Raw genomic sequence first — 24,710 nt, forward strand, 5'->3', positions numbered from 1 at the left:
GACTCTTTCCTTCTCCTCCACCTTCAGTGACTTGCTTTCTTTCCTCCTATTTGCTTTCTGTTTCTTCAGGGCTTCCTTCTTCTTGTCCATTTCTCTTCCCTGGAGGCCCTGGAAACAGAGAGAGAGAGAGAGAGAGCGCCTTAGGACACAGCTCAGCAGACTCCACGTCCTCAACTCAAACTGGGCACAGACTAGCAAGGGGGCCTTGTTTTCCCCGAGTCTGTGGACAGCCTGCAATTCTAGCTCCAAGAGAGTTCCACACTGTCCTCATATTCTTCACTGGGATTTCATCGCCTTCTAAGCATCCCTTGGGTCATCACACTACCAAATAAATCCTATTTCTTACAATATTAATTCTTATATATTATATACTTTTATATTTTATTTTAACAGGGCCTATAGGACTCAGGCTTGTAAGACATTTAGCTTAGCCAAATTAGGATTTAGGATTTAGGATAAAGAAGCTAAGAAAATTAGATGATAGAAGGGTTGGGATCTGAGTTACTACAGAGAATTCTTTCCTGGGTGCTGGCTGGTGAGTCTTGCCTACATGCTCAGGGTTTAACTGATCGCCATATTTGGGGTCGGGAAGGAATTTTCCTCCAGGGCAGATTGGCAGAGGCCCTGGAGGTTTTTCGCCTTCCTCTGCAGCATGGGGCACGGGTCACTTGCTGGAGGATTCTCTGCAGCTTGAGGTCTTCAAACCGCAATTTGGGGACTTCAATAACTCAGACATAGGCTAGGGGTTTGTTATAGAAGTGGATGGGTGAGATTCTGTGGCCTGCATTGTGCAGGAGGTCAGACTAGATGATCATAATGGTCCCTTCTGACCTTAAAGTCTATGAGTCTATGAGTCTAAAATTTAGGATAAGTAAATTAATAAACCTGCTGACTTTGTATCTATGTTAATGATATACTGATGTTTTGAAAATATCGGTGAGTGTTGAATAATAATGTTTATTAGAGATCAGTATACACCACAAGATGACTGTTGATAGCTGGGGTGAAATGTTAGACTTCCTTATCTATTACTATGGTGATAATGTGACATAAATATTTCACTAGGAGGGTAGTGAAGCACTGGAATGGGTTACCTAGAGAGGTAGTGGAATCTCCATCTTTAAAGGTTTTTAAGGCCTGGCTTGACAAAGCCCTGGCTGGGATGATTTAATTGGTGTTGGTCCTGCTTTGAGCAGGGGGTTGGACTATATGACCTCCTGGGGTCTCTTCCAACCCTAATCTTCTATGATTCTATGAAATGTTAATAAGTAAAAGGAAAATAACAAAGGAAAAATAGGGCACCCTAAAAGTAGTGAGGTGTAGGTGTTCAAATAAGGAAAAGGAGTTGAACCCTAGTTGGTGTAAGCGTAACACATTACAACAGCTGTATCCTGGCCTGCATGCCATGGTTGGGGAGACACCATGATGACAACCGCAGGTGGTGCGGATGATGACAAACACTTCAGGTTTTTCTGCAAGCCGTGCTGTAAATAATGCAAATACTAGATGTATTGTATTGCTCTCTCTCTCCTTTAACAGATTGCAGTGTGTGTATTGTTGTTTGGTTGACTAATAAAAGTAAATATTGTAGAAAGATCACTATAGGCTGTTCTGCGCCATGGGTAGGGATAAGATTACGTCATGGAGGTCACAGATTCTGTGATTTTCAGAGACCTGCATGACATTTTCTGCTTGAACCCCAGGGCAACGGGGCCAGAGCTGTCAGCTGGTGGTGGCCCTGAAGCTTGGAGCACCATAAGCAGCAAGGGAACCAGGAGCTCTCAAACGACATAGGCATAGGGCTGACAGGTGTCCAGTTTTGACCAGAACGCCTGATTGAAAAGGGTCCCTGGCAGCTCCGGCCGTTAAAAGTCCAATCGGCAGCACAGGGGGGCTAAGGCAAGCTCCCTCCCATGGCTCTGCATGGCTCCCAGAAGCAGAGGCATGTCCCTCATGCAGTCCTACACATAGGGGCAGCCAGAGGGCTCTGCACGCTGCTCCCACCTCAAGTGCAGGTTCCGCAGCTCCCATTCACTGGGAACCATGGCCAATGGGAGCTGCAGGGGTGGCACCTGCAGATGGGGCAGCCCGCAGAGGATTTGGGAGGAGGGAAATGCCGCTGCTTCTGGGATATGCTTGAGGTAAGCACTGCCCGGAGCCTGCACCCCTGACCGCCTCCCATACCCCAACCCCTTTCCCCAGCCCTGATCCCCGTCTTGTTCTCTGAAACTCTCGGTCCCAACCTGGAGCACTCTTCTGCACCCCCGGCCCCATACCAGAGCCCACACCCCAGCTGTAGCCTCCCCGTCCCCATGCCCTGCTACAGCCCTGATCCCTCTTCTGCCTTCCGAACCCTTCGGTCCCAGCCCAGAGCCCCCTCCTGCACCCCAAACCCTCATCCCTGGTCCCACCCCAGAGCGCGCACCCCCAGCCAGAGTCCTCACCCCTGCACGCCAACCTCCTGCCCCAGCCAAAAGCCCCCTTCTGCACCTCTCAGCCCCAGCCTGGAGCCCCCTCCTGCACCCCAAATCCCTTATCCCTGGCCCCAGCCCAGAGCCCGTACCCCCTCGCACAGCCCAACCCCCTGTCTCAGCCCGGAGCCCCCTCCCATACTCTGAATCCCTCACCCCCCAGCCCAAAGCCCCCTCTTGTTACCCTGGATTTTCAGAACTCCAAACAAGTGCAACTTCACTATTTTACTTCAGGAGGTGTAAGGAATAAATTAACAGGAACTACAGCACTTCCGTCCGATAAGATTTGTGCAAGGAAGTGTGCTTTATTTAAAATTGCAATTTTTGTTAGATTTAAGCACCCACAAACATAAGCAATAGGTTTAGAATATCCCAGATATTTACCTAATATCTGGAAAGATATTGAGTAATTAACAGCAGGTTTGCAGTGGCCAGTTGCTCACCCACAGGGGAGAAAGGGTATTGGGAAAAACTTTTTTTTTTTATATAGCTTCAGAGGACTGCTTTAGCTATTTTTTATAACTATTTTTATAAAATACATAGGTTATAATAACCCCTACTGCATTCTTATTTTAAAATAATATATATATATATTTTTAATATTAGTGGTGTTTAGACTTAAGGTTTTTTTAACCATTAAGGTTTTTAGTTTTAGTTGTTTACTTGTTTGTCTCATCCTCCCATTCTGATTAGCAGAAACTGCTAGCTAGAGCTAACTTTGCTTCTGAAAGCCTGTCTCCAAATTAACTCTTAACTATGTGATGTTTTATTTTATTAATTTAGGGTGGCTGAATGCACCCCCGAGCCAGCCCAGTGAAAATGAGCGAGTGACGGTGGGGAGAGCAAGTGACAGAGGGAGGGGCGATGGAGTGGGGCATGGGCAGGGCCTTGGAGGAGGAGTGGGCAAGGGTGTTCGATTTTCTGTGAGTAGAAAGTTGGCAACCCTAGGCGGGCAGCAGGGGGACTATGGAGCTCCGAGGTACTGTGGGCAGTGAGGGAATCCAGAGATCCCAGCTGCTACGGGCACCTGGAGCTCCCAGCCCCTGGGACGGTGGGGACCCGGAGCCGTTAGCCACTGCAGGGGGCAGGGATTCCAGAGCTCTGAGCCGCTGGGGCTGCAGTGGGGGCCAGAGTTGTCAGCCACGATGGTGGCGGGGGCCCCAGAACTATCAGCCACCATGGCTTCCGTGAAATTTTGTTTATTGCCAATGACCTGTCCCTGACTTTTACTAAAAATAACTGTAACAAAATCTTAACTTTAACTATGGGGTTCCCCCTTCTATTGATAACCTCACTACTGTAGTTAATCTCAGGGCTGAACTCTCACAGATGAAAGTAGGTGACAGTTACCTTGGGGTGCATAATTAAAGTAACCCATAACTATAGATAAGGCTACCGTGTCTTGTGTAAAATGAGGTAGCAGCTCCAAGCTCCAATTATTTGATATTTTGTTGATTTTAATTTCTAGTTTAGAATTATTGCTCTCAGTTTCTTAAACCTAAATTTATTTTAAGTGAAATTACCTTTTTTATATGATGTGTGTGGATCTGTGTATTGCAATTAACTTTCAGCCTTATGGGCAAGCAGTTATTGGAACATAAGAGTCTCATGCACAATATGTTTGGCGTTGAAACTTCACTTTATAAATATAAAGTAATATAATATATTGGAAACATTATTAATATAAATAAGTTTTAATCAAGTATTAACACACCCTCTCCCAACTCAGGAAAAACAGGAGCAATGAGCAAATTACAAGGAACCAGGCAGTATTTGTCCTCTATACTCTGAAAAATGGGAGAATACATTAAAAAGAAAAACAACTGGCAGGATTTTTTTTTAAATCAGAGACACAGTTACCTTAAAGAAAAAGAAAAGCTCAGTCAACACATAAAAAACAAGATTTATCCACTGTGGTTGGGATTTTCCACTTGTTCTGTCATTTTAACACTGCTGTACAATCCTTGCTTTTAACATATGAATGCAATAGCTCCAATACCATTTAAAAACAATGTAAAGCATTTTAAAAATAGTTTATAAGTAACATACTTGGTATTTACACAATATATGATTTTATGATGTGGGGTAAGAGTTTTACTAGTGCTCATTTGGGATCAACTGTACCCACCTGACAATTGCAATGGCATCATTAATCATAATTAATTCAACTGTCTCAAACTCATGACAATAATTCTTTTACATCAAACCTTATAATCAAATATTCTCTTTCTGTATGCAGCGAAGTGCTGAACACTTCCACCTTCTATAGATTCTGAAATAATTCCCAAAATAATGATTCCTCAGTCATTAAATTACATTGTATTTACATTCCCCAGTTACAGCCTTATGTTAATTCTCAATTCTCTCTTTATAGTTCCATTCCCACTCTGGAAATCATATATATTGTATTATGCAACATTCAATGTTAACATATACTATTTTTCATAGACTATTTACTTCTCAATTAGATTTATATTTTCCCAAATTCTACAAACACATGAAATCTGGAGTGATGTGACCTATTCATTTTTTTGATTGGTACTGCTAGCTAATAACTGAATTACAGGATGTTGTTTTGTCTGGACATTCTGGAGACAGAGGGATACCTTGCTGGTTTGAGCATTTTGGCCGACTAAATCCAGGGTTGTGAGTTCAATCCTTGAGGGGGCCATGTAGGGAGCTGGGGCAAAAATCAGTACTTAGTCCTGCTAGTGAAGGCAGGGGGCTGGACTTGTCCCTTCCAGTTTGATGAGTTAGGTGTATATCTCCATTTATGAATATAACCTTCCACAGTGGCAACTCATTCAAGATGGGCTCTGGGATTAATATATGAAAACCATAGACTAGATCCTCCACTGGTATAAATCAGTATAGATCCATTTAAATCACTCTTTCAACCCTCACTGGCATGAGCCACTTAATTCTCACTTTAGCCCTATAAGTGGAATATAGGTGTAGCATAAGCCTTGTGTGGGCTCTCTGCAGATGAGCAAATGTCAGCTATGATGCCCAGTACAATGGTTCTTCATCTCCTCTTTTCAGAGGTACTCCAAAGCCCTGAGAGCACATGCAGCTCACAGCATGAAACCATAGAATATTTAGTTGTTGAATTCTGTAGCATGGAAACTTACGCTTCTATGCAAAAAAATCACTTTTACTTATTTAAAGAGAACATCCCAAAGGCCCCCAGATTATGTTAGTAAGAAAAGTCTACTGACTAATCATGTTTCTATGTCTATGCGTATGTGTGGGGAAGTGGGAGTAGTTTATTTTGTAAGGTCTCACATCTTTCTCTTCCATGCAGGTTTAATTTTGCTCAAAAATCTTGCTGTAGCCCAACTGATCCCCCTCTGTACAATTTCTACACTGGATTTCAGAGAAGGCCAGACACCCCTGTCATAAACAGATAGTTAAGGGTTAATGTCTCTTTTACCTGTAAAGGGTTAAGAAGCTCAGTAAACAAATTAGACAAATTAGAGGATTGGGCCAAAAGAAATATGATGAGGTTCAACAAGGACAAGTGCAGAGTCCTGCACTTAGGACGGAAGAATCCCATGCACTGCTACAGACTAGGGACCGAATGGCTGGGCAGCAGTTCTGCAGAAAAGGACCTAGGGGTTACGGTGGACGAAAAGCTGAATATGAGTCAACAGTGTGCCCTTGTTGCCAAGAAGGCTAATGGCATTTTGGGTTGTATAAGTAGGGGCATTTCCAGCAGATCAAGGGATGTGATCATTCCTCTCTATTCAGCACTGGTGAGGCCTCATTTGGAGTACTGTGTCCAGTTTTGGGCCCCACACTACAAGAAGGATGTGGATAAATTGGAGAGAGTCCAGCGGAGGGCAACAAAAATGATTAGGGGGCTGGAGCACATGACTTATGAGGAGAGGCTGAGGGAACTGAGATTGTTTAGCCTGCAGAAGAGAAGAATGAGGGGGGATTTGATAGCTGCTTTCAACTACCTGAAAGGGGGTTCCAAAGAGGATGGATTAGACTGTTCTCAGTGGTAGAATATGACAGAACAAGGAGTAATGGTCTCAAGTTGCAGAGGGGGAGGTTTAGGTTGGACATTAGGAAAAACTTTTTCACTAATAGGGTGGTGAAGAACTGGAATGGGTTACCTAGGGAGGTGGTGGAATCTCCTTCCTTAGAGGTTTTTAAGGTCAGGCTTGACAAAGCCCTGGCTGGGATGATTTAGTTGGGTTTGGTCCTGCTTTGAGCAGGGGGTTGGACTAGATGACCTCCTGAGGTCCCTTCCAACCCTGAGATTCTATGATTCTATGATTCTATTATTCTAAACCTGGCTGACACCTGACCAGAGGACCAATGAAGGGACAAGATACTTTCAAATCTTGTTGGAGGGAAGTTTTGTTTGTGTTCTTTGTTTGGGGGTTGTTCGCTCTCGGGACATGAGAGGGACCAGACGTCCATCCAGGCTCTCCAAATCTTTCTGAATCAGTCTCATGTTTTAATTTTGTAAGTACCCAGCCAGGAAAGCGTGTAGTCTTATGTTTGTTTTCTCAACTTGTAAATGTTTCTTTTGCTGGAAGGATTTTTTACCTCTGCTGTAACTTTGAAACTTAGAAGGGAGGGAAAGTCTGGGAGGGGAAAGGTGGGGGAATGGTTTATTTCCCCTTGTGTTAAGACCCAAGGGGTTTGGGTCTTGGGTTCCCCAGGGAAGGTTTGGGGGGAATGGAATGTGTACCAAAACACTATATTTTTGGTTGGAGGCAGTGCTATCAGATCTAAGCTAGGAATTAAGCTTAGAAGGGTACATGCAGGTCCCCACCTTTTGGACGCTAAAGTTCAGAGTGGGGAACAAACCTATGACAACCCCTAAGTACATCTTCCATGTAAACATATGGAACAGCAATGATATTTTTGGGGAAACATACATATCATATCACACATCATAGCTAACACTAATTCTAAATTGTCTGGTGTATTATCTGTCATCCAAGTGACAGCTACCAAGTACTGATAGCAAGTATCCTCCATCTCTCTCATGCTGTGGTGACTTCAACTAACTGAAGTAAATGATCTCCAGAAAAGATATCCATATAAGTAAGGCAGTTGTTGTAAATTTTCCACACAGCATGTTTTAGAGCATAAGTTCTTTTGGACAGGGACTCTCATTTTCTCTACAGTACCCACTACAAAGCGGCCCTGACCCGCTTGGCCTCTAACGGACTGCTGCAACACAAATAGCAATAATAAGTTATGAAATTTTGGATTATTTTAATATTTATTATATTAATAAAAGAGTCCCTCCAAAATATTGTCCTCCGTGTTCAGGGTTTTTTTTCCTGCTGTCTCTGCCAAGTTCCTCCATTTCATTCTCCTTAAGTGTAACTGGCGTTGTTTTTTTTCCCCTCAGAAGAAGAAAAAACGTATTTGCCAGCTGCAGATGAATACTCTTCCCCAGATATATTGACCTCATCTGCATCATGCTGTGATTGGGCAACATATCCTCTGTATTTACAAAAAATAATGCCTCTCAGCTCCTGGCTGCTTGTTCTTCCTATTCAAAGTGTGCAAATTAGATACATCTCTGCAGCAGTTTCCTGTGTTTTGTCACTAGCTGAAATGTCAGATTGTGAGGATGAAGCTATGCTGCCAGTGTTAGTGTTAGAATTGTCCCCTGGCAGCTGCATGAAGCCTAAATATGTCTCTTTGGCAGACTCCTTTTTTCCCTCAACTACTACCTCTCTTGCTCAGTCCATCTGCGGGTGACCAGTAAATGCAGCTACAAACAATTCATATTTCACATAACAGAAGGACAGATGTGTTGAAATGTTTCCCTGACTTGTAGGCCATTATAGGGCCTAAATGGGACCAGACACAAACACTTTTGTTACAATTTCTAATGGGTTTGTGACAATGGCTGTGCTCTATAAAGACAGAATTTTAAAAATGGACACTAGTAAATTCAAGAAATGTTCCTGGTAGACACATTAATTAAGATGGGAGACAATGCTTGGCAGCAACATAACACCATGGGGACTGTGATCTCAAACCTCCAGGTCAGAGCCCTGGCACTACTACTGTTAAGTGATTGCTGCAAAGGGTTTGTGACGACCCCCTTTATACTAGGGCTACACAAAACCTCTGGAACAATTAAGTAAGCTGGACAAAGGTCTGTCCACAATCTGTATAGCTAGGATAATATATACACTTGCAAGAACTCTGTGCAAATGTGATGACAAAACTATATTTTTAAATATGGCCCATTATCTATGATATTACAGTAACCTAATTTCTCCAGCTGTTTTGTTTCATGCAAGGCCTGATTCAAGTGGCAAACCTAGCTCCTCCTAACTTCATAAACTGTTCCCATCCTCTCTCCTTAAAAGAAACAGAGGCCTAGTGACTTGATCTTCATTTCCTTCTCTTTAACAGTGACAATTATCTAACCAGGAACAATACATTTAACTAAAGTGATAACAATTAAGGAATACATGCAGTGAATAGAGTTTGAAATTTGTTTCTATGGAGTGTTCATTGGACAACTTCAAACAATGAACACATTTTCAAAACTCAAACCTGTTGTTTGCGACTAATACTTTGACTAGCTTTATCAAAAATTCTTCTGAATTTTTTGATTCACTGAAAAATTTGATTCTGTGGTATGCAGGGAGCTGCAGCATTCTGTGATTTATGATGGCTCTGCTGTATTTTGGGACTTCTGTATCTTTGGGAGTATAGCTAAATAATGGACTAAATAATTCTGAAAACATGCCTGTGTTTTGACTTTGTGAAAGATGATAATTAAAAGATTTGTGGTCCCAAAGTGAATCAGCCTTTCCATTTACCTTTCTTATAACATTTTTACTTGAAGGGCAGAAGAAGAAATCTACTGAGATTGATGTTCAGATAACAAATTCACCGAAATATGAGTTAATGACTGTAGTAAAGGGGAAAAAAGTAGTAACACTCTTTGTTAATTAGAATCATAAACTTCTACCTTGATGAGCAGAATGCATTTTGTCCTCTCTCTCTCTTCCTCTTCCTCTCCCTGTTCCTCACACTTTGGTGGGAATGCATTGATGGTAAAAATGGTAGATGCACAAGAATGTTAATAATGTTTATGATCAATAGTTACATTCTTTTCACAGTCTTCACTCATTCATATTAAAGGTTTTTTTTCCCGAGTAAGGACTGAGGAAACACTACAGCGGGGGTTCTCAAACTGGGGGACCCTTCAGGGGGTTGCGAGCTTATTACATGGGGAGTTGCGAGATGTCAACCTCCATCCCAAGCCCCGCTTTGCCTCCAGCATTTATAATGGTGTTAAATATATTTAAAAGTGTTTTTAATTTATAAGGTGGGTCACACTCAGAGACTTGCTATGTGAAAGGGGTCACCAGTACAAAAGTTTGAGAGCCACTGCACTGCAGGGTTAAGCTCATTGTGAATAGTGAAGTGATTTTGGAGAGCAGGAATATACATTATTCTTCCTCTGTTGCTCAACAGCTAATACCAATACATGTGTGTTACCAATAATGAAAGCACACTATTGTCAGTGCCTGTTAAGAATATGTCTAATGAGTGTTTTAACTGCATTGTTACATTTGTGAAAGCTTAAAAAAAAGCCCTGTTTTATTGACACTCCTACTTGTTTATTGCAATCTAATAAACATAAAAGCACATCATTTGTATTTGCCATGGATTTATGTTTTTACTTTCAACATTTATTCAGTGGAATAACAAAGGACAATACTCAAATGAAAATGTTTTTTAGGCAGAATGTAATGCATATTCATTGTGCACTTGGTAAATGAATTCTTCATAAGAACAAAGTACATTAACAAGATGTGGAGAAAATCAACAGACTACATTCTCAAAACATAACTGCATTAAATTGACAAGGATTTTTGACTGGTGAAAATAAATGGCTAACTTTAAATACTATGGATAATTTGAATTGAGTTCATTTTTATGCCACAATGTGGAGCAATTTTTTTTTTGGTCAAATTAAATAAAGTTAGTAAACAGATAATGTGTTTCTAGTGACTTGGAAGAAATCAGTCAGTCAGTTGAAAAGTAACTTCGTATTTTATTGGGTGCCCTTTACATCTTCATTTATTTCACAAATGTATCTTTCAAGGACAATTACCTTTTTCTTCTTTACTTATGAGGTGTGAATATTCTAAGAGCTTTTCTTGGTAATATCGGTTCCTTCATGTCTTTCTTGTTCAATATACAACTGATTTTGACAGATATTCTTTGATATATCATTGGTCTAAAATCACTTTTTTTCAGATGAAGTGAATGTATGTGACCTTGAAAGAGACTAGATAAAACATTTTCACAAGACAGAAAGTAGACTTCATTGGGGCAGCTGTCATGCAGCTGCAATAATGCGCCTATTATAATAAGTCACTGAGACTATGAATGTGAAACAAAATAACTGAAAAAAACATAAAAACATGAATCTCCCTACTGTCACTGTGTTCTTTATCTGTTAAATTTAGAGAGCATTTGCTTTCTTTCGTGTATTATAGTATGCATTTCTAATGACCTCTCATATATCCAAGATGTTTCCATTTCTAGCAAAATATTTCTTATATTGAGAAATGACCAATGGGATATAGCAAAGCAGCTTTTTCTAGTTCTAAATCTAAATGGCCTGATACTCATCTCACTGGTGTAGAAAAAGAGTATTTCTTTTGATGTCAGTGTTACACTAGGTGAGAAAAGAACCAGGGCTGACTAACTACATCATAATTAGTGGGTTTTCTTTCCTAAGATTAACTTTATTCATTTTCCAGAATAAAAATGAACTAATATTAATTTAAATGAATATAAAACAACAAGATTGCCCTTAATAGTGGCTTAAAGCTATAGTCCATCTTGGGGTAGCTTGAAAGTCCTGTCCCTCACTCAGTAAGACGTAATGGGTTTGATGCTTCTCTCACACTGGTATACAGCAGGAGCAATTGCATTGAACTTAATAGAATTGCACTGGTGTCAGAATACTATGAGATCAGAATTAGGCCCAAAACTTCCAGGTCACAAGGCTGCAGTGCTACCTTTTTGCAAGCTTCAGAGTGTACTTTAAGTAACAAACATGTTTAGAGGCTATGCCCCCTCGGAACCACTCACTCTGGGGAGTCTACTGCCAGCAATGGTGCAAATCTGGAGAAGTCCTGGCACTCGGGAGAACAAGGAGTGCCACTTTTAACGGGGTCCTGAGTTGGTGTGTAGTGGGGTGGGGAGGGGGAGGCTTCCTTCACACTTCATTCATGGACTGTGAAGCAAAATAAACTCCTCGTTGTCTAAACATACGATTACAAGTTATCTTTAATTTCTTTATTGCTAGGGTCTGAGGTGGCTGATTTTGATGGGAAAAGTTGCCTGCTCTACAGACTCAATCAAAAATCCATGACTGCCCTGAAAGATGTGATTTCTCTGAAGTTTAAAACAATGCAAAGCGATGGAATTCTACTGCACAGAGGAGGACAGAATGGAGATCACATCACATTGGAATTAGTAAAAGGAAAACTTTCTTTATTAATTAATTTAGGTAATGGCTATGGGGTGTACAGTCTTGCTGCACCCATTAGATGTTGTGTCAAAAATTCCTGTATATTAAGCTTATTTTAACCTATTGTATGCCATAAGCTAGGAGCGCGTTTAAATATCCATATTCTTTTATAAAATGAATCTCACAGTTTGTTCTTTTTCTCATCTCAAGGTGATGCTAAAATTTGTTCTGCTAATATTACCCTGGGCAGCCTTTTGGATGATCAGCACTGGCATTCAGTCCTCATTGAACACTTTAACAATCAAGTAAACTTTACAGTGGATAAACACAGTCATCATTTTCATGCAAAGGGGGAACTCAATTATTTGGACCTTGATTATGAGGTGTGAAAATTACCTTTCATTTATTACATTTATTACCTTTGTTATGTAAATGTAATGAAATAAGTGCAGGGAACAGAACTGTTTAGGGAATTTTATAGTAATTCAAATGTTGGTGAAGTTTATATTTGGAAGAAATAGATCAGAGAAATGTCTTCTTACCATACTTCTGCAAAACCTTACAGGACACTACTGTGATGGATTGGGTCACAGAGACCTGTTGGGACTGCCAGCTGGTGTGCTGAGACTACCTCTGAGACTATTTTCTCTGGCAGCTTGGGACTTCAGTACCCTGTATTGTTGAGCCAGAACCCTGCTGCAAACACAGACTTAGGTCTGAATCATGTCCCCCAAAAGCTGCAGATTTAACTGAAAACGGCTTAGAAAGTGCTCCTGTCTCTAGCACCCAGACACCAAGTTCCCAGTGGGATCCAAACCCCAAATAAATCAATTTTACTCTGTATAAAGCTTATACAGGGTAAACTCATAAATTGTTCGCCCTCTATAACACTGATAGAGAGATATACACAGCTGTTTGCTCCCTCGGGAATTAATTACTTGCTCTGAGTTAATTAATAAGAATTTTATTAAATATTAAATATAAAAAGTAGTATTTAAGTGGTTCCAAGTAATAACAGACAGAACAAAGTAAATTACCAAGCAAAATAAAACAAAAACACTCAAGTCTTAGCCTAATACAATAGGAAACTAAATGCAGGTAAATCTCACCCTCAGAGATGTTCCAATGAGCTTCTTTCACAGACTAGACTCCTTATTTGTCTGGATGCAGCAATCACTCACCCCTGGAATTACTGTCCTTTCTTCCAGTTTCTTTCAGGCATCTCTTTGGGGTGAAGAGCCAGCTAAAGACAAAATGGAGGGGTTTCCTGGGCCTTTTATATTCTCTCTCTTGTGGGCGGAAATCCCTTTGTTCTCCTGTGCTAAATCACAGCAACAAGATGGAGTCTGTAGCCACCTGAGAAAGTCACACATCTATGGATGATTCAGCTTTTTGTAGGCCAACGCCATTGTTCACATGTTAGTTTGAGCATTCCCAGGAAAGCTCAGATGTGGATTGGCATCTCCCAAAGTCCATTATCAGTTAAGCGTTTCTTGATAGGGCGCTTACTGAGAATAGTCCTTTCTCAAGAAGCTGACCAAATGCTTCACTGAGGCTACTTAGAATCAAACAAATGCATAGCCAATATTCATAACTTCAAATACAAAAATGATACATACATACAGACAGCATAATCATAACCAGCAAACTACAACCTTTCCATAAACACCCCACTGGGCTTCCTCTGTAAAAGAACTGGTGAAACCATAGGACCCTGGTTGCAACAATGATCTATACAGTCACAGTTTATGTCAATAATGCCAAACCTGTGTCAATAGATCATCTTTTTTGCTTCTATATTCATTATTATTTTTATGGTGGTTTCTAGTAATATCCAAAATCCTGTACAAACATATAAGGAGGTATGATTCCCCCTCCCAAAAATCTCACCACAAGGTGTGGTCAAAGAAAATTCACTTGGCAAGGTCCATCTCTGAAATCTTTAGTTTTAAAGTTCCATTTACCGCAAATCTAGAAATGAACAAGCATCTGAGCCTCACATCTTCCACACGTCTTCCTCATTTCTGCAATTTACAGGTTTTTCTAAAGGAGTGTGTATAATGTACTGCAGAGATTTTCAAACACTGGTCCCTGGAGCAGTTCTGTGGAGTGCTGGCTGATTGCAAAGTGCTGGCTCCCCTCCTATTTTCAGTTGAGAGAAGCAAAACATATGAATGGGGGCAATAAAGGGCTTTGATCCTGTTAAGTGCTGAACACCCTGGCCTGAATCCAGCAAGGTGCTTAAACACATACTTAAATTTAAGCACTGAATATCCTATTACTTCAACTGGATCATTCAGATGCTTAAAAGTTAAGCCTATGCATGCTTAAGTTCATTGGATCAAAGCCAGAGTGCTTAGCACCATGTAGGATCCAGCCCAAAATGAAGAGTTTTAGCAGACAGTGTGATAAAATACTTTTTTCATTAAGTTGGCTAAAAATGCATAAACATGTTTCTAATATAACTTTTCCATGTAAATGATTGCTGTAGTTGTTACAAGGATGTTTTAAGATCAAAAATGCCATTTACTTCCAAAATGTAAAGGTTTTCTGAGTTATGAAAGTAAGATACTTTTTCTTGACTTTTTAATTAAAACTCCTGAAGAGCCTCTTCAGGAAAATAAAGGTTCTAAGGTTAAATTATTTTTAATGCATACATATTTTTATATGGTCTACATTTTGCTAACCTATATTTTAAGCTAATAGATTTGATGACAGCAAAGAGCTAAAAAAATAGATTGATTCACAATTGGCCAATTTCTATCTGCTGCTGCTATACTGTTGTTAAAATTTATCAGCTTTGCAAGCAGATTTTCAGAAAATTACTTAATAGTATTATTGATTTCTCTTCTCTTTCTAAGCTCAGCTTTGGAGGGATCCCACTGCCTGGAAAATCAGGGTCATTACCACGCAAGAACTTCCATGGGTGTTTTGAAAACCTTTATTACAATGGAGTAAACATTATTGATTTGGCAAAGAGACGTAAACCTCAGATCTACATTATGGTAAGAGATTCCTACTGGAAGAAAAAGTCAATCTCAAGTGTCCTGTAACAATAACCCAAAGCTTCTCAACTTTTGATACATAGAAAATCAGATCACAGTCTAAATCAAGAAATGTGGGCTAGAAGGTGGCTGCTTCCATGTGAATTTCAGCAGGTTGAGGATTTCCATCCTCAGTTCTTTTTTCCTAGAGGCAAACAGAATTTGGGTATTTGTGCTCTGGGAATGCTGAGGCCAGACGGTGCTGCTTTTATCACATAAAATTGTAGAGAGGTCAGAGTACAGCAGTGTTGTGGCCATGTCCTCACCACCTGCCTATTAGCAAATGCCAGAAGGTTTTTTCTTTTTTTTCTTTTTCTTCTCCTCACCAGCACTCAGGAGCATTTTGTCTTTCAGAGGCTACTTCTGCAGCACTTAGGCATTCACATGCTTTTCCCCATTGTAGACTGCCTTGTGTCTGAAGAGAGATAATTTAGCCTGGTATGTTCTAATCCATTTGCCATGGTACAACCAAGAGCTGTGACTAGACAAACCCCAACCAGTTAGAGGTTTGGTTTCAGTAACTTATATGACCTATCCGAGCCTCTAGCATCCAGATATTTGGACTGCAAAACTCACTGCTGCACGCTTTCTTGCAAGGGTTGCTATAATTACTGCTGCTTCTCAGGGCAATAATATCACATGAGCAGGTTTTTTTGAGGTTTTTGGAATTTCTACTTCCAATGTTAGCCAGAAGCAAAGAATTGAAAAAGAAAATAGCTATAAATAAATAAAAGACTTTTCAAAATGTTTTTCTTTGAGTTGGGGCCAAAATATGGCTAAACAATCAGGCCAGTTCCTCTCGCTCTCTCTCCCATAAATTGGAATATTTGAGCCCTTCCCTGCTTTAATTTGTTTTACTTGTTGCATGAACTTGTTCTGAAAACATTCCAGAAGTTCAATAAAAAATGAGAGAAAACAAATAAGTAGGTAGTATCCTTTCTGATTGCCTCTTCATGGGAACTTGTTTAGTAAGATGCAGTTACAGAATAATTGAACAAGAGATCAGAAATTGCATCAGCTTCATCTCAAATAATATAAACTGCTTTTATTTTGGCTGTGTAGACATACCATAAGTTTCTCTATTCTGTTTTTTACTGTCAGTGGGGGTGGGGGAGGAAGCTCTCTGTTTATGAATGCAACCACAGAAAAGTGAATAGTAAACTGAGTTGACCCACAGTGAAAAGTTCCCTCTTCATGGGAACTTGTTTAGTAAGATGCAGTTACAGAATAATTGAACAAGAGATCAGAAATTGCATCAGCTTCATCTCAAATAATATAAACTGCTGTTTTATTTTGGCTGAAAAATATTTAGGAAGTGTCTTAGGGTTTTAAAAGTGCCAGAAAATATGGGCTACCACAGAATGCCTGCTAAATAGGCAGTGTGCTAGTTTGATATGGTATCAGGCAGCTGTCCAAATGATGTGAAAGGAGACTCTGCAGATGGTAAAGCTTTTAGCTTTTAACAAGTTTTATTAGTCTGATGATTGCCTTTTCACTGTGGGTCAACTCAGTTTACTATTCACTTTTCTGTGGTTGCATTCATAAACAGAGAGCTTCCTCCCCCACCCCCACTGACAGTAAAAAACAGAATAGAGAAACTTATGGTATGTCTACACAGCAAAGAACAATCCACAGTTGGCCCATGCCAGCTGACTTGGGCTGTTTTATTGCCGTGTAGACTTCCAGCTCAGGCTGGAGCTCGAGCTCTGGGACTCTCTCACCTTGCAGGTCCAGATATCTACACATCAATGAAACATGCTGTAGCCCAAGCATGGATGTCTAATTGCTGTCTAGACATAATGTTGCCAAGGTCAGAAGCAAGTGCGTGTTCCAGTTTCTCTCTGGATTCTTCATAAGAAAACATATTTTACTGATTTGGGGATGTATATTTTCTTAAAGAGATTTTACAGCCCGGCAGTGGTAGGTCATAGTTCTATGTACCTTAGAAAATGTAAAGGTTGGTTGTGTCAACCAGAAAAAAAAAAAGTTGTTTAATTGCTTGGAAAAAAAATCGGTTAGAAATTATAGATATAGTGCAGTGGTTCTCAAACTTTTGTATTGGTGACCTCTTTCACATAGCAAGCTGCTGAGTGCGAGCCCCCTTATAAATTAAAAACACATTTTTATATATTTAACACCATTATAAATGCTGGAGTGGGGTGGAGGCTGACAGCTCGTTACCCCCTGAGGGATCCCGACCCCCAGTTTGAGAACCCCTGATATTGTGTGATTTTTATTTACAGCTTGAAAGATGCCAGCAAGTGTTTAGATCATATAGTTTGTATTGTATGAGTATCAAGAGTCATAATATGTTCTCTAACTAGCTCGCTCACTAATCTGTGGAAATCTGCTGTTGCTATTCTGATCCACATATCTTGTAGCACTAGTTATAACTGTATGTGTACTATAGGATCCCTGTTTGCCAACTGGGCACATTGCCTTTAGCGTTACTAAATTCATGCTTCTTATTTGGTTGCTGCTCAGCCTGGTGCAGCTGAAAAGAGAGCTTTTACTGCACAGCTGTGGGCATAAATAGTCCCCTTCTCTTCTGGTCACCTGCGGTGGGGGGATGGGTCAATGTGGGAATGTGGATACGGAGCTTCCTCCGTTAGCAGGTAATTCTCTGGCTCTCTAGTCACCTTCTCCAACAAGCCAGACAAAGAGCCCCACTGCTTAATGTGCAGTGAGGTCGTCTGCTTTACTAAAATTGTGCTTCTTATTTGGGTGAATTACAATTATATCTGCATTTCCCCACCTGCCAGAGTGAGTTCAGTACAGAATCCAAATCACATTGAATTGGAAAGATTGTTTTTCAGTCCAATAAACTGCCTTTCCCAAGAACCAAATATGGAACACCATATAGCACTTACCAGCCCCTCTGCAACACCTCTTCCTCCCTGTAAGCATTTAATCTCCTTGAAACCTCATAGCAGGCTCTTGCTACCATTGGAATTTTATCTGGCATCTGGAAGTCCTACTAAGCTCTTGAAGCTCCCAGAGTCTGAGTCCAAAATAAAACAGAAATAGAATACTTCTGTGTACTCCCTGGTATGTCATTCTGTCATGTGTGTAACCCAGAATCTTACCTTATTTGGTACAGGTCTCTGTTTACCCTGTGATTACCTAGGAGGGAATTGATTTCTATGCTCTGATGAAGAACCTAGTGAATTTTTCTTTTGATGTCTGATATTCTTATTTATTCATAGTCCTACCTGAATTTTGGACTAAAACATCCAAAATGAATATGAATTCAACAATAGCCTTTGTTCATTGTCATGATGAACCATAGGTGGTATGGTATCCACACATAATTTCATGCAACTACATTTAGAATGAACTGTGTTTCTCAGAACATTCCCTAATGCTGCACTTATTTTATTTATTTTCAGGGCAACATGTCCTTCTCTTGTTCAGAGGCACAGATGGTTCCTGTCACTTTTCTGAGCTCCGGTAGCTACCTAGCATTGCCTGGCACATCAGGACAAGATGAAGTGTCCATCAGTTTTCAGTTTCGCACCTGGAACAAGGAGGGACTTTTGTTGTCCACTAAACTACACCAGACTTCAGGTGGTCTCCTCCTTTATCTGAGTGATGGGAAAGTTAAAATGAGCATCTATAAACCAGGAAAAGCACAAAGTGACATCACTGCAGGTAACAGAAAATTAATTTCTATGCATAAATGTGTCACGTGAGCTATTATATTTGTATCAACAATCCATTCCAAGGGTCCGGTCCTGGAACTCTTGTTCATGTGTGTAATCCTTGCTCATGTGAGTATTACGCCTGAAGATTTCCAAAGCAGTGGTTTTTTCCCCCTTTTCTGACATACATTCATATGTGCACATTTCAAACTACTGACAAATTTCCCAGGAAACAAATTACTTGCATGACTGTACATTGCAGAATCAGGACCTAAGTCTGCAGGTACTTACATGAATCCCTTAATTGTAGAACTTGAGCGTCTTATCTTATTTTCCATCTGTGAAAGGGAAATCAGTTAGACTATTAGACTATTAAGAAGCTAATATTTTGCAACGTTCTCGCTAGAGATTATGTGATTCCTTTTGATACAAAAATATTTGTATTACAGTTGTGCATAGAGGCCCCACTTAAAAGTTGTTAGGTACTGGGTGGACACGTAGTAGGAGCCAGTTCCTGCCCAGAGGAGCTTACAGATCAAATAGATAAGACAGACAAAGGAGAGGGCGATCAGTGAAACAGAGATTTTCTCAAAGACCCCCACGGGGTCAGCAACAGAGTTGAGCATGGAACCGAGGTCTCCTGAATTTTAGCTCAGTGGCCTGTCCACTAGGACACACCATTTCTCTCTGTCTGTGATGTGATCCCTTTTCTCCATTATCTATGCCAGCTGATACAGAATGCTAATTCCTGGGTGTGGGGGTGAGGAAATATTAAATATAACTCTACAGTTCAATCTCTCTCCACATGTATATAATGATGAAAATAGGAATTTTTAAACAATTGATTATTTTAATTCAGGAAAAGATTGCATGCCAGTAATGGTAATAAGCAATGTTGAAATATGCATAAAGACGACAATCCTGCTCTTATTGAAAATAAATGGGGGTTAGCTATTGATATCAGTGGGAGCAGGATCAGTCCAGTGTGTGTTTTAAACTAAAATAAATGATGTACAGAGAGCTCCATTTTAATTACTACCATGCTTCCCCAGGCTCACCATCAGAAAATGTTAATTCCACAGTAAGAGTGGCAATGATGTGTAGTTTACTGAGATATATTAGACTTCTTCAGAAGCTGTTTCAATCACAGCTCAATTATATGATACATGTTAATGAAATGGTTTCAATGCAATGTCACTTTAACAGGCCTGCTAAAGGTAGTATGACTTTTAACTAGACTACTGACATGTATGTATGACAAATTAGCAAACTACAAAAGTGGCAATAAAAATACATAACATATTCCCAATTGATTGAAAATCCTCACAAAAAATCTTGAAATGCTATATTAAAATGTGATTTAGCTTTATTATGTGATGAATACAACAAGCCCTCCATATGGTCTCAGATATGGAATAACACTTGTCTATGCAAATGCAGAACACTAATGCATTTCTTAAACAAACAAACAAATAAAGAAACCTACAACTCCTATTCTCTCCTAAAGCAGGAAGTTATCTAATAAAACCATACTGTGAACTTCTTCTTGAGGTTTTGAAGTGTTTGTTGTTGCTACATTCACTGAAGCAAATCAAGTCTGCATTTGGAGATTGAGTAATTAAATTATGGATGGTTGGACAGGTTTGTTCCCCTACAGGCAAAGACTTATGACCTGGCTTTCACACATACAAAATTTGATAATTAAATCAGAGCATATTAGTTTGAGCACAGTTCTCAGAATTCATTACCATGAGTTTTTAAAAGATTTTTTGTCATATGAAAAGGAAAATAGCGTATTAAATTCATGAGTGATTCAGTTATAATAAGTGAAATCCTTCTGTTACAGACGGGTTGTTTAATATCTTTTTTTTCTTTGTAGCCCCTTTTGCAAGTTGGTCATCAAATGTTCAGAAAGCAATAGAACACAGTTTAAAGAAAAAAGGAAGAAATGAAACAAAGTTAATTTGTGTTCAATGATGAGTCCAAATTGAGTTACAATATGGACGAATGTTTGAGATATTACTACCCAGTTTATTAATGTGCACTGCCTTTTTAAATATGTAATTTTTAATTAAATGATTTTTAAAACCATTACATTCAGATGCTGTATTTCAGGTTAAGCTACACATTATTATCTTCTAGAACTGCTCAAAGTCTTTCATTACTTACTATAAGCCATGCACGCTGCTCTGTGTGTGTGTGTGTGTGTGTGTGAAGAGTGTTATCTTCCTTCTGTCATGGGTGGCCTCACACAGAACTCTGGGTGATATTTTGTAGAAAGCGTAATTGTAGAACTCAGATACTACCATACTACCATGTTGGTGGCCTACCTAGCCACCTACATGGCTATGTGGATTTTTTTTAAAAGTCATTGCCCTAATAGTGTGATTAAAATTACCATTTTCCTCCTCATTTTTGTGCTGGGGGAGATTGTTGTTGATTTGTTTGTTTTTTGTGAAATGTTTCTTGTCAAAATTCCACAGAGAGATTTCAGAAAAAAAAACAAACATACAATTTCAACCAGCAAAATTTACACTGGTGGCCACTTGACCTCTGCTGCAGACATTCAGCACTACACTACCCCTCCTACACAAATAAATATATTCAGTTCATTAATCTAGTTATGTCAATATCTGCAGTGGAGGACTTTCTCTGGACTGTTTCATTCTACCTCTCCTACTGGCATTCTATAGCATTCAGGTCTAACCAAGGGACTTTATGGAGGTCCTTACTCCAGGGTGGGCCGAATAGGTGTGCAATTCCAATAGCATCCTTCTGAATGGCATTCTGTCCAAAGTGGAGATTAGCTATATCTCCAGACAACTTTGTGTATTTCTATGCATGCCCAATAAATTTCAATAAACAAGTCAAACATGAGTAGATGATGTTGTGAAAGTTCTATTACCCATTTCCAATTAACCAAATTAGTTCCTCTACTTTAGTCACTCATGCAGACTGCCTCTTTGTGACAGAACATTCTGTAATCTGCACATTGTTCAAGTACTTGTGATTTTCATTGATAATATTTTGAAAATGGAATCCTATAAGAGCAGAAAGTTTATTGAGGCTGCATGCTATACCAAGGATTAGAGGCTGATGTAGTTTGTTAGACTGTAAATCTGTTTCAGTCCGAATGAAGACATGAACATAAAACCATCCCAGCATGGTAAAAGGCAGTGCCGAAAGGACAGCTCAACATGCTGTTGGGATATATGACATGTTGAGGGACTTGAGCTATGCCAAAGGATTGTGTCTGTTATGTTTTCTTCACTTCTGTTATCTTAGGCCCACAAGGCCTTATGCTGTTCTTTGATGAATGGGAAAATGGCTTATATGCAAACATTACTTTGTTTTCAAAATTTGTGTTTGGCCATTATAAAAACGTGGTATGACGAACACAAGTTTTGTAGAATATGTGCTGTTTATGTTCTGTTCTGTCACTTGAAGGGCAGCCCTACAATGGGTAATGTAAGGGAACTAATTAAATTCCTGGGAAATGGGAAACATTCTTACTTAGATTTAACTTTATGTCTTTTGATGTCTTCATTTGAATGATCCAAATCCTATGTTTTGGCATACGTAGCTCTTCTTTGATAGAAACACTCTGCATTATTTGTTCAGTTGTTTGCAAGAGCAGATTAAAAGACTTACATTTAGAACTGTTTTATCTGGTTGTGGTTTTTGATGTTTTTTGTTTGAAGTTTATAAAACACTTTGATACATGTGATTAGTTCTATCTGTGCAATAGTACTAAGAATATCATGGAAGATATGGAAAATAACACCTGAAAGGTCTAAATCAGTGGTGGGAAACTTGTGACCCATAAGGGTAAGCTGATTGCGGGCTGTGAGACATTTTGAGGATGTTGACCATCTACAGGCACGGCCCCCTGCAGCTCCCAGTGGTCGTGATTTACCATTCTCAGCCAATGGGAGCTGCGGCAAGCGATGTCCAGCATGTCCTTGCGGCCCACTGCTTTCCGCAGCTTCCATTGACTGGGAATGGTGAACCCCGGCCACTGGGAGCTGCGGGGGGCCGTGCCTGTAGATGGTCAACATCCGCAAAATGTCACACGGCCTGCAATCAGCTTACCCTGATAGGCCGCAGGTTGCCCACGACTAGTCTAAATACTTCAATATAAATCCAACCCCGTGATGCTACATAACAACTGTCTATATAAGAGTAATATTTTTCTAGTGTCTTGTCCAGTCCAGTTTCAAATATTAAAGTTGTCAGTAGCCAAGGCACTCTTGTACTCCCTTTATTCTGGAACAACCCTATACTAAGCCAACACCCTGAAGGTTGCTATCAATTACACTGCCTGCCAATGGCCCTTTGTTTTGTTTGTTTGCTTTTTGTCATCTGGAGATCATTAGAGTGCAGGGAAGCTCTACGCTGGTAAGAGAAGAACAGTGGTTGCTATGATCTCACTATAGTGGGATGATCTTTCTATGGTCAGGTACAATTATTTTAGTGCTGCTTTGTGTCTACCATTGTGGCAGCACAAGGGAGAATCTGGGCTAAGGCTTCTAATATTTCCTTTGGGAAAAATAACACATTCTGTAAATATCATTAGTAGGAAGTTTTCCTGAAGAAGATGATACACAAATCAGTTTATCCTGCAAGATAATGTTATTTATGCTTGTGACCAGGCACTGAGGCCCCTTGCTGGAGTCTTGTGATTCCTACCACACCCTGTCCCAGAAAGGAGCTGTGGAGGTGAGTCCTCCAAGCGGCCTAGAGAGGCTGCATGGGAAACAGCCAATTAAAGAGAAGCTGCAAGGGGCAACCAATCAGGGCCCAACAGGCTCACATGAAAGGAGCTGCGGGGCTAGAGTCAGTCAGTTGCTGTTGGGAGCTTAAGGACTGAGGCTGGTGTTGCCAGCTAGCTGAGGACCACAGACAGAGCAGTTGCTGACAGGGACTGGGGAAGCAAGAAGGAGTTCTTGGCTCACTGCTGGGACTGAGCACAAGATGTCAGCCCTCTGGTAAGGATGAAGCAATTGTGAAGGTGCTGGGTCCACAGGGAAGTGGCCCAGGGAACAGTAGCAGCATAGTGAAGAGTTAAAGGGGGCACAGTAGCACATGGCTGCTATTCATAGGGTCCATGAGCTGGGACCTGGAACAGTAGATGGGCCTGGATCCCACCCACCAGCTACAAATGGAATGACCTTAATCCCAGAGAGGGGAGTTGAACTAACCTCAGAAAGGAGATTGAAGACTCCAAAGAGGGTCAGGGATTAGACTATATTGGACTTTGATACATCTCCCAGAAGGGGAACTGAACTGTATAGTGACTCAGCTGGACAAAGCCTTGGGGTACAGCTTGATACCAGGGCTAGGACTGTGTAAAGACATCATTGAGGACACCAGAAGAGCTCTCTTGGACTCATACACTGGAAGGGGTGTGTTTTATGTCTCACGCAGCCTGAGTCGCCAAAATCCTTGAGAAATCTCTGATGAGTCACCACAGACTAAGAGAGGTGCAGACGCACACCTGGTCACAGGCTGCTCATGAGACGTGGGTGCCACCATGTAACAGAGTTTCTAACTACTGCTAGATCCACCAGATCTGCCACTTAAATATTTTGTTTCCCTTTTCTTGGGAAGTAAGAAGGAGCACGCTTTAGATCTTCAGATACCCCCTATCCATTGAACATCGCTGGTCCAAAGAATCAGTGTCAGCATTTTGGCAGAATGGCAGGATGGCAAAAAGGGGAAAACAACCCCTTTTGCTCTCTGGCACTGAATTTTGGAAAGGATTCCTCTTCAACAAGGCATGAGGGCAGGACAAGACAATCTATAGGCCCCAGTTTTCCTGAGATTCTGCCTAAGGAGGGGATATAGCAGAATTCTAATTTGAACAGAGAATACATTTCTCCTTTTAGAGTCCACAACAAATGTGCTTGTTGGAGTGGAAAAACAAATAGGGAAAGACAAAAGATAGGTAAGTCTAATGTAGAGAAACAACATGTTAGTGTCCAATATATTAGAGAACTTCTTCACAGACAGTATATCTATGAGACAAGATCTGTGAGACAGATTTATATGCTCAGTGTGTGCTGCT

General features: G+C 40.4%; 1 protein-coding gene across 2 annotated transcripts in view; it reads left to right on the forward strand.

Moving 5' to 3' along the window:
- The window catches only part of CNTNAP4 (contactin associated protein family member 4), a 444,291-nt gene that overhangs the window by 336,562 nt on the left and 83,019 nt on the right, over positions 1 to 24,710 (forward strand). Inside the window, exons 6-9 of one of the 2 annotated variants that reach the window (XM_039545275.1) lie at positions 11,794 to 11,997; positions 12,169 to 12,341; positions 14,820 to 14,963; positions 18,392 to 18,653. In XM_039545275.1, coding sequence (XP_039401209.1) covers positions 11,794 to 11,997; positions 12,169 to 12,341; positions 14,820 to 14,963; positions 18,392 to 18,653 — 783 coding nt within the window. Of the gene's footprint in view, positions 1 to 11,793; positions 11,998 to 12,168; positions 12,342 to 14,819; positions 14,964 to 18,391; positions 18,654 to 23,497; positions 23,632 to 24,710 lie in introns of those variants that run through there. The other variant, XM_039545276.1, reaches the window with a different exon arrangement.

This window comes from Mauremys reevesii, linkage group 6, assembly GCF_016161935.1.
Source record: "Mauremys reevesii isolate NIE-2019 linkage group 6, ASM1616193v1, whole genome shotgun sequence".
Taxonomy (NCBI): Eukaryota; Metazoa; Chordata; order Testudines; family Geoemydidae; genus Mauremys; species Mauremys reevesii.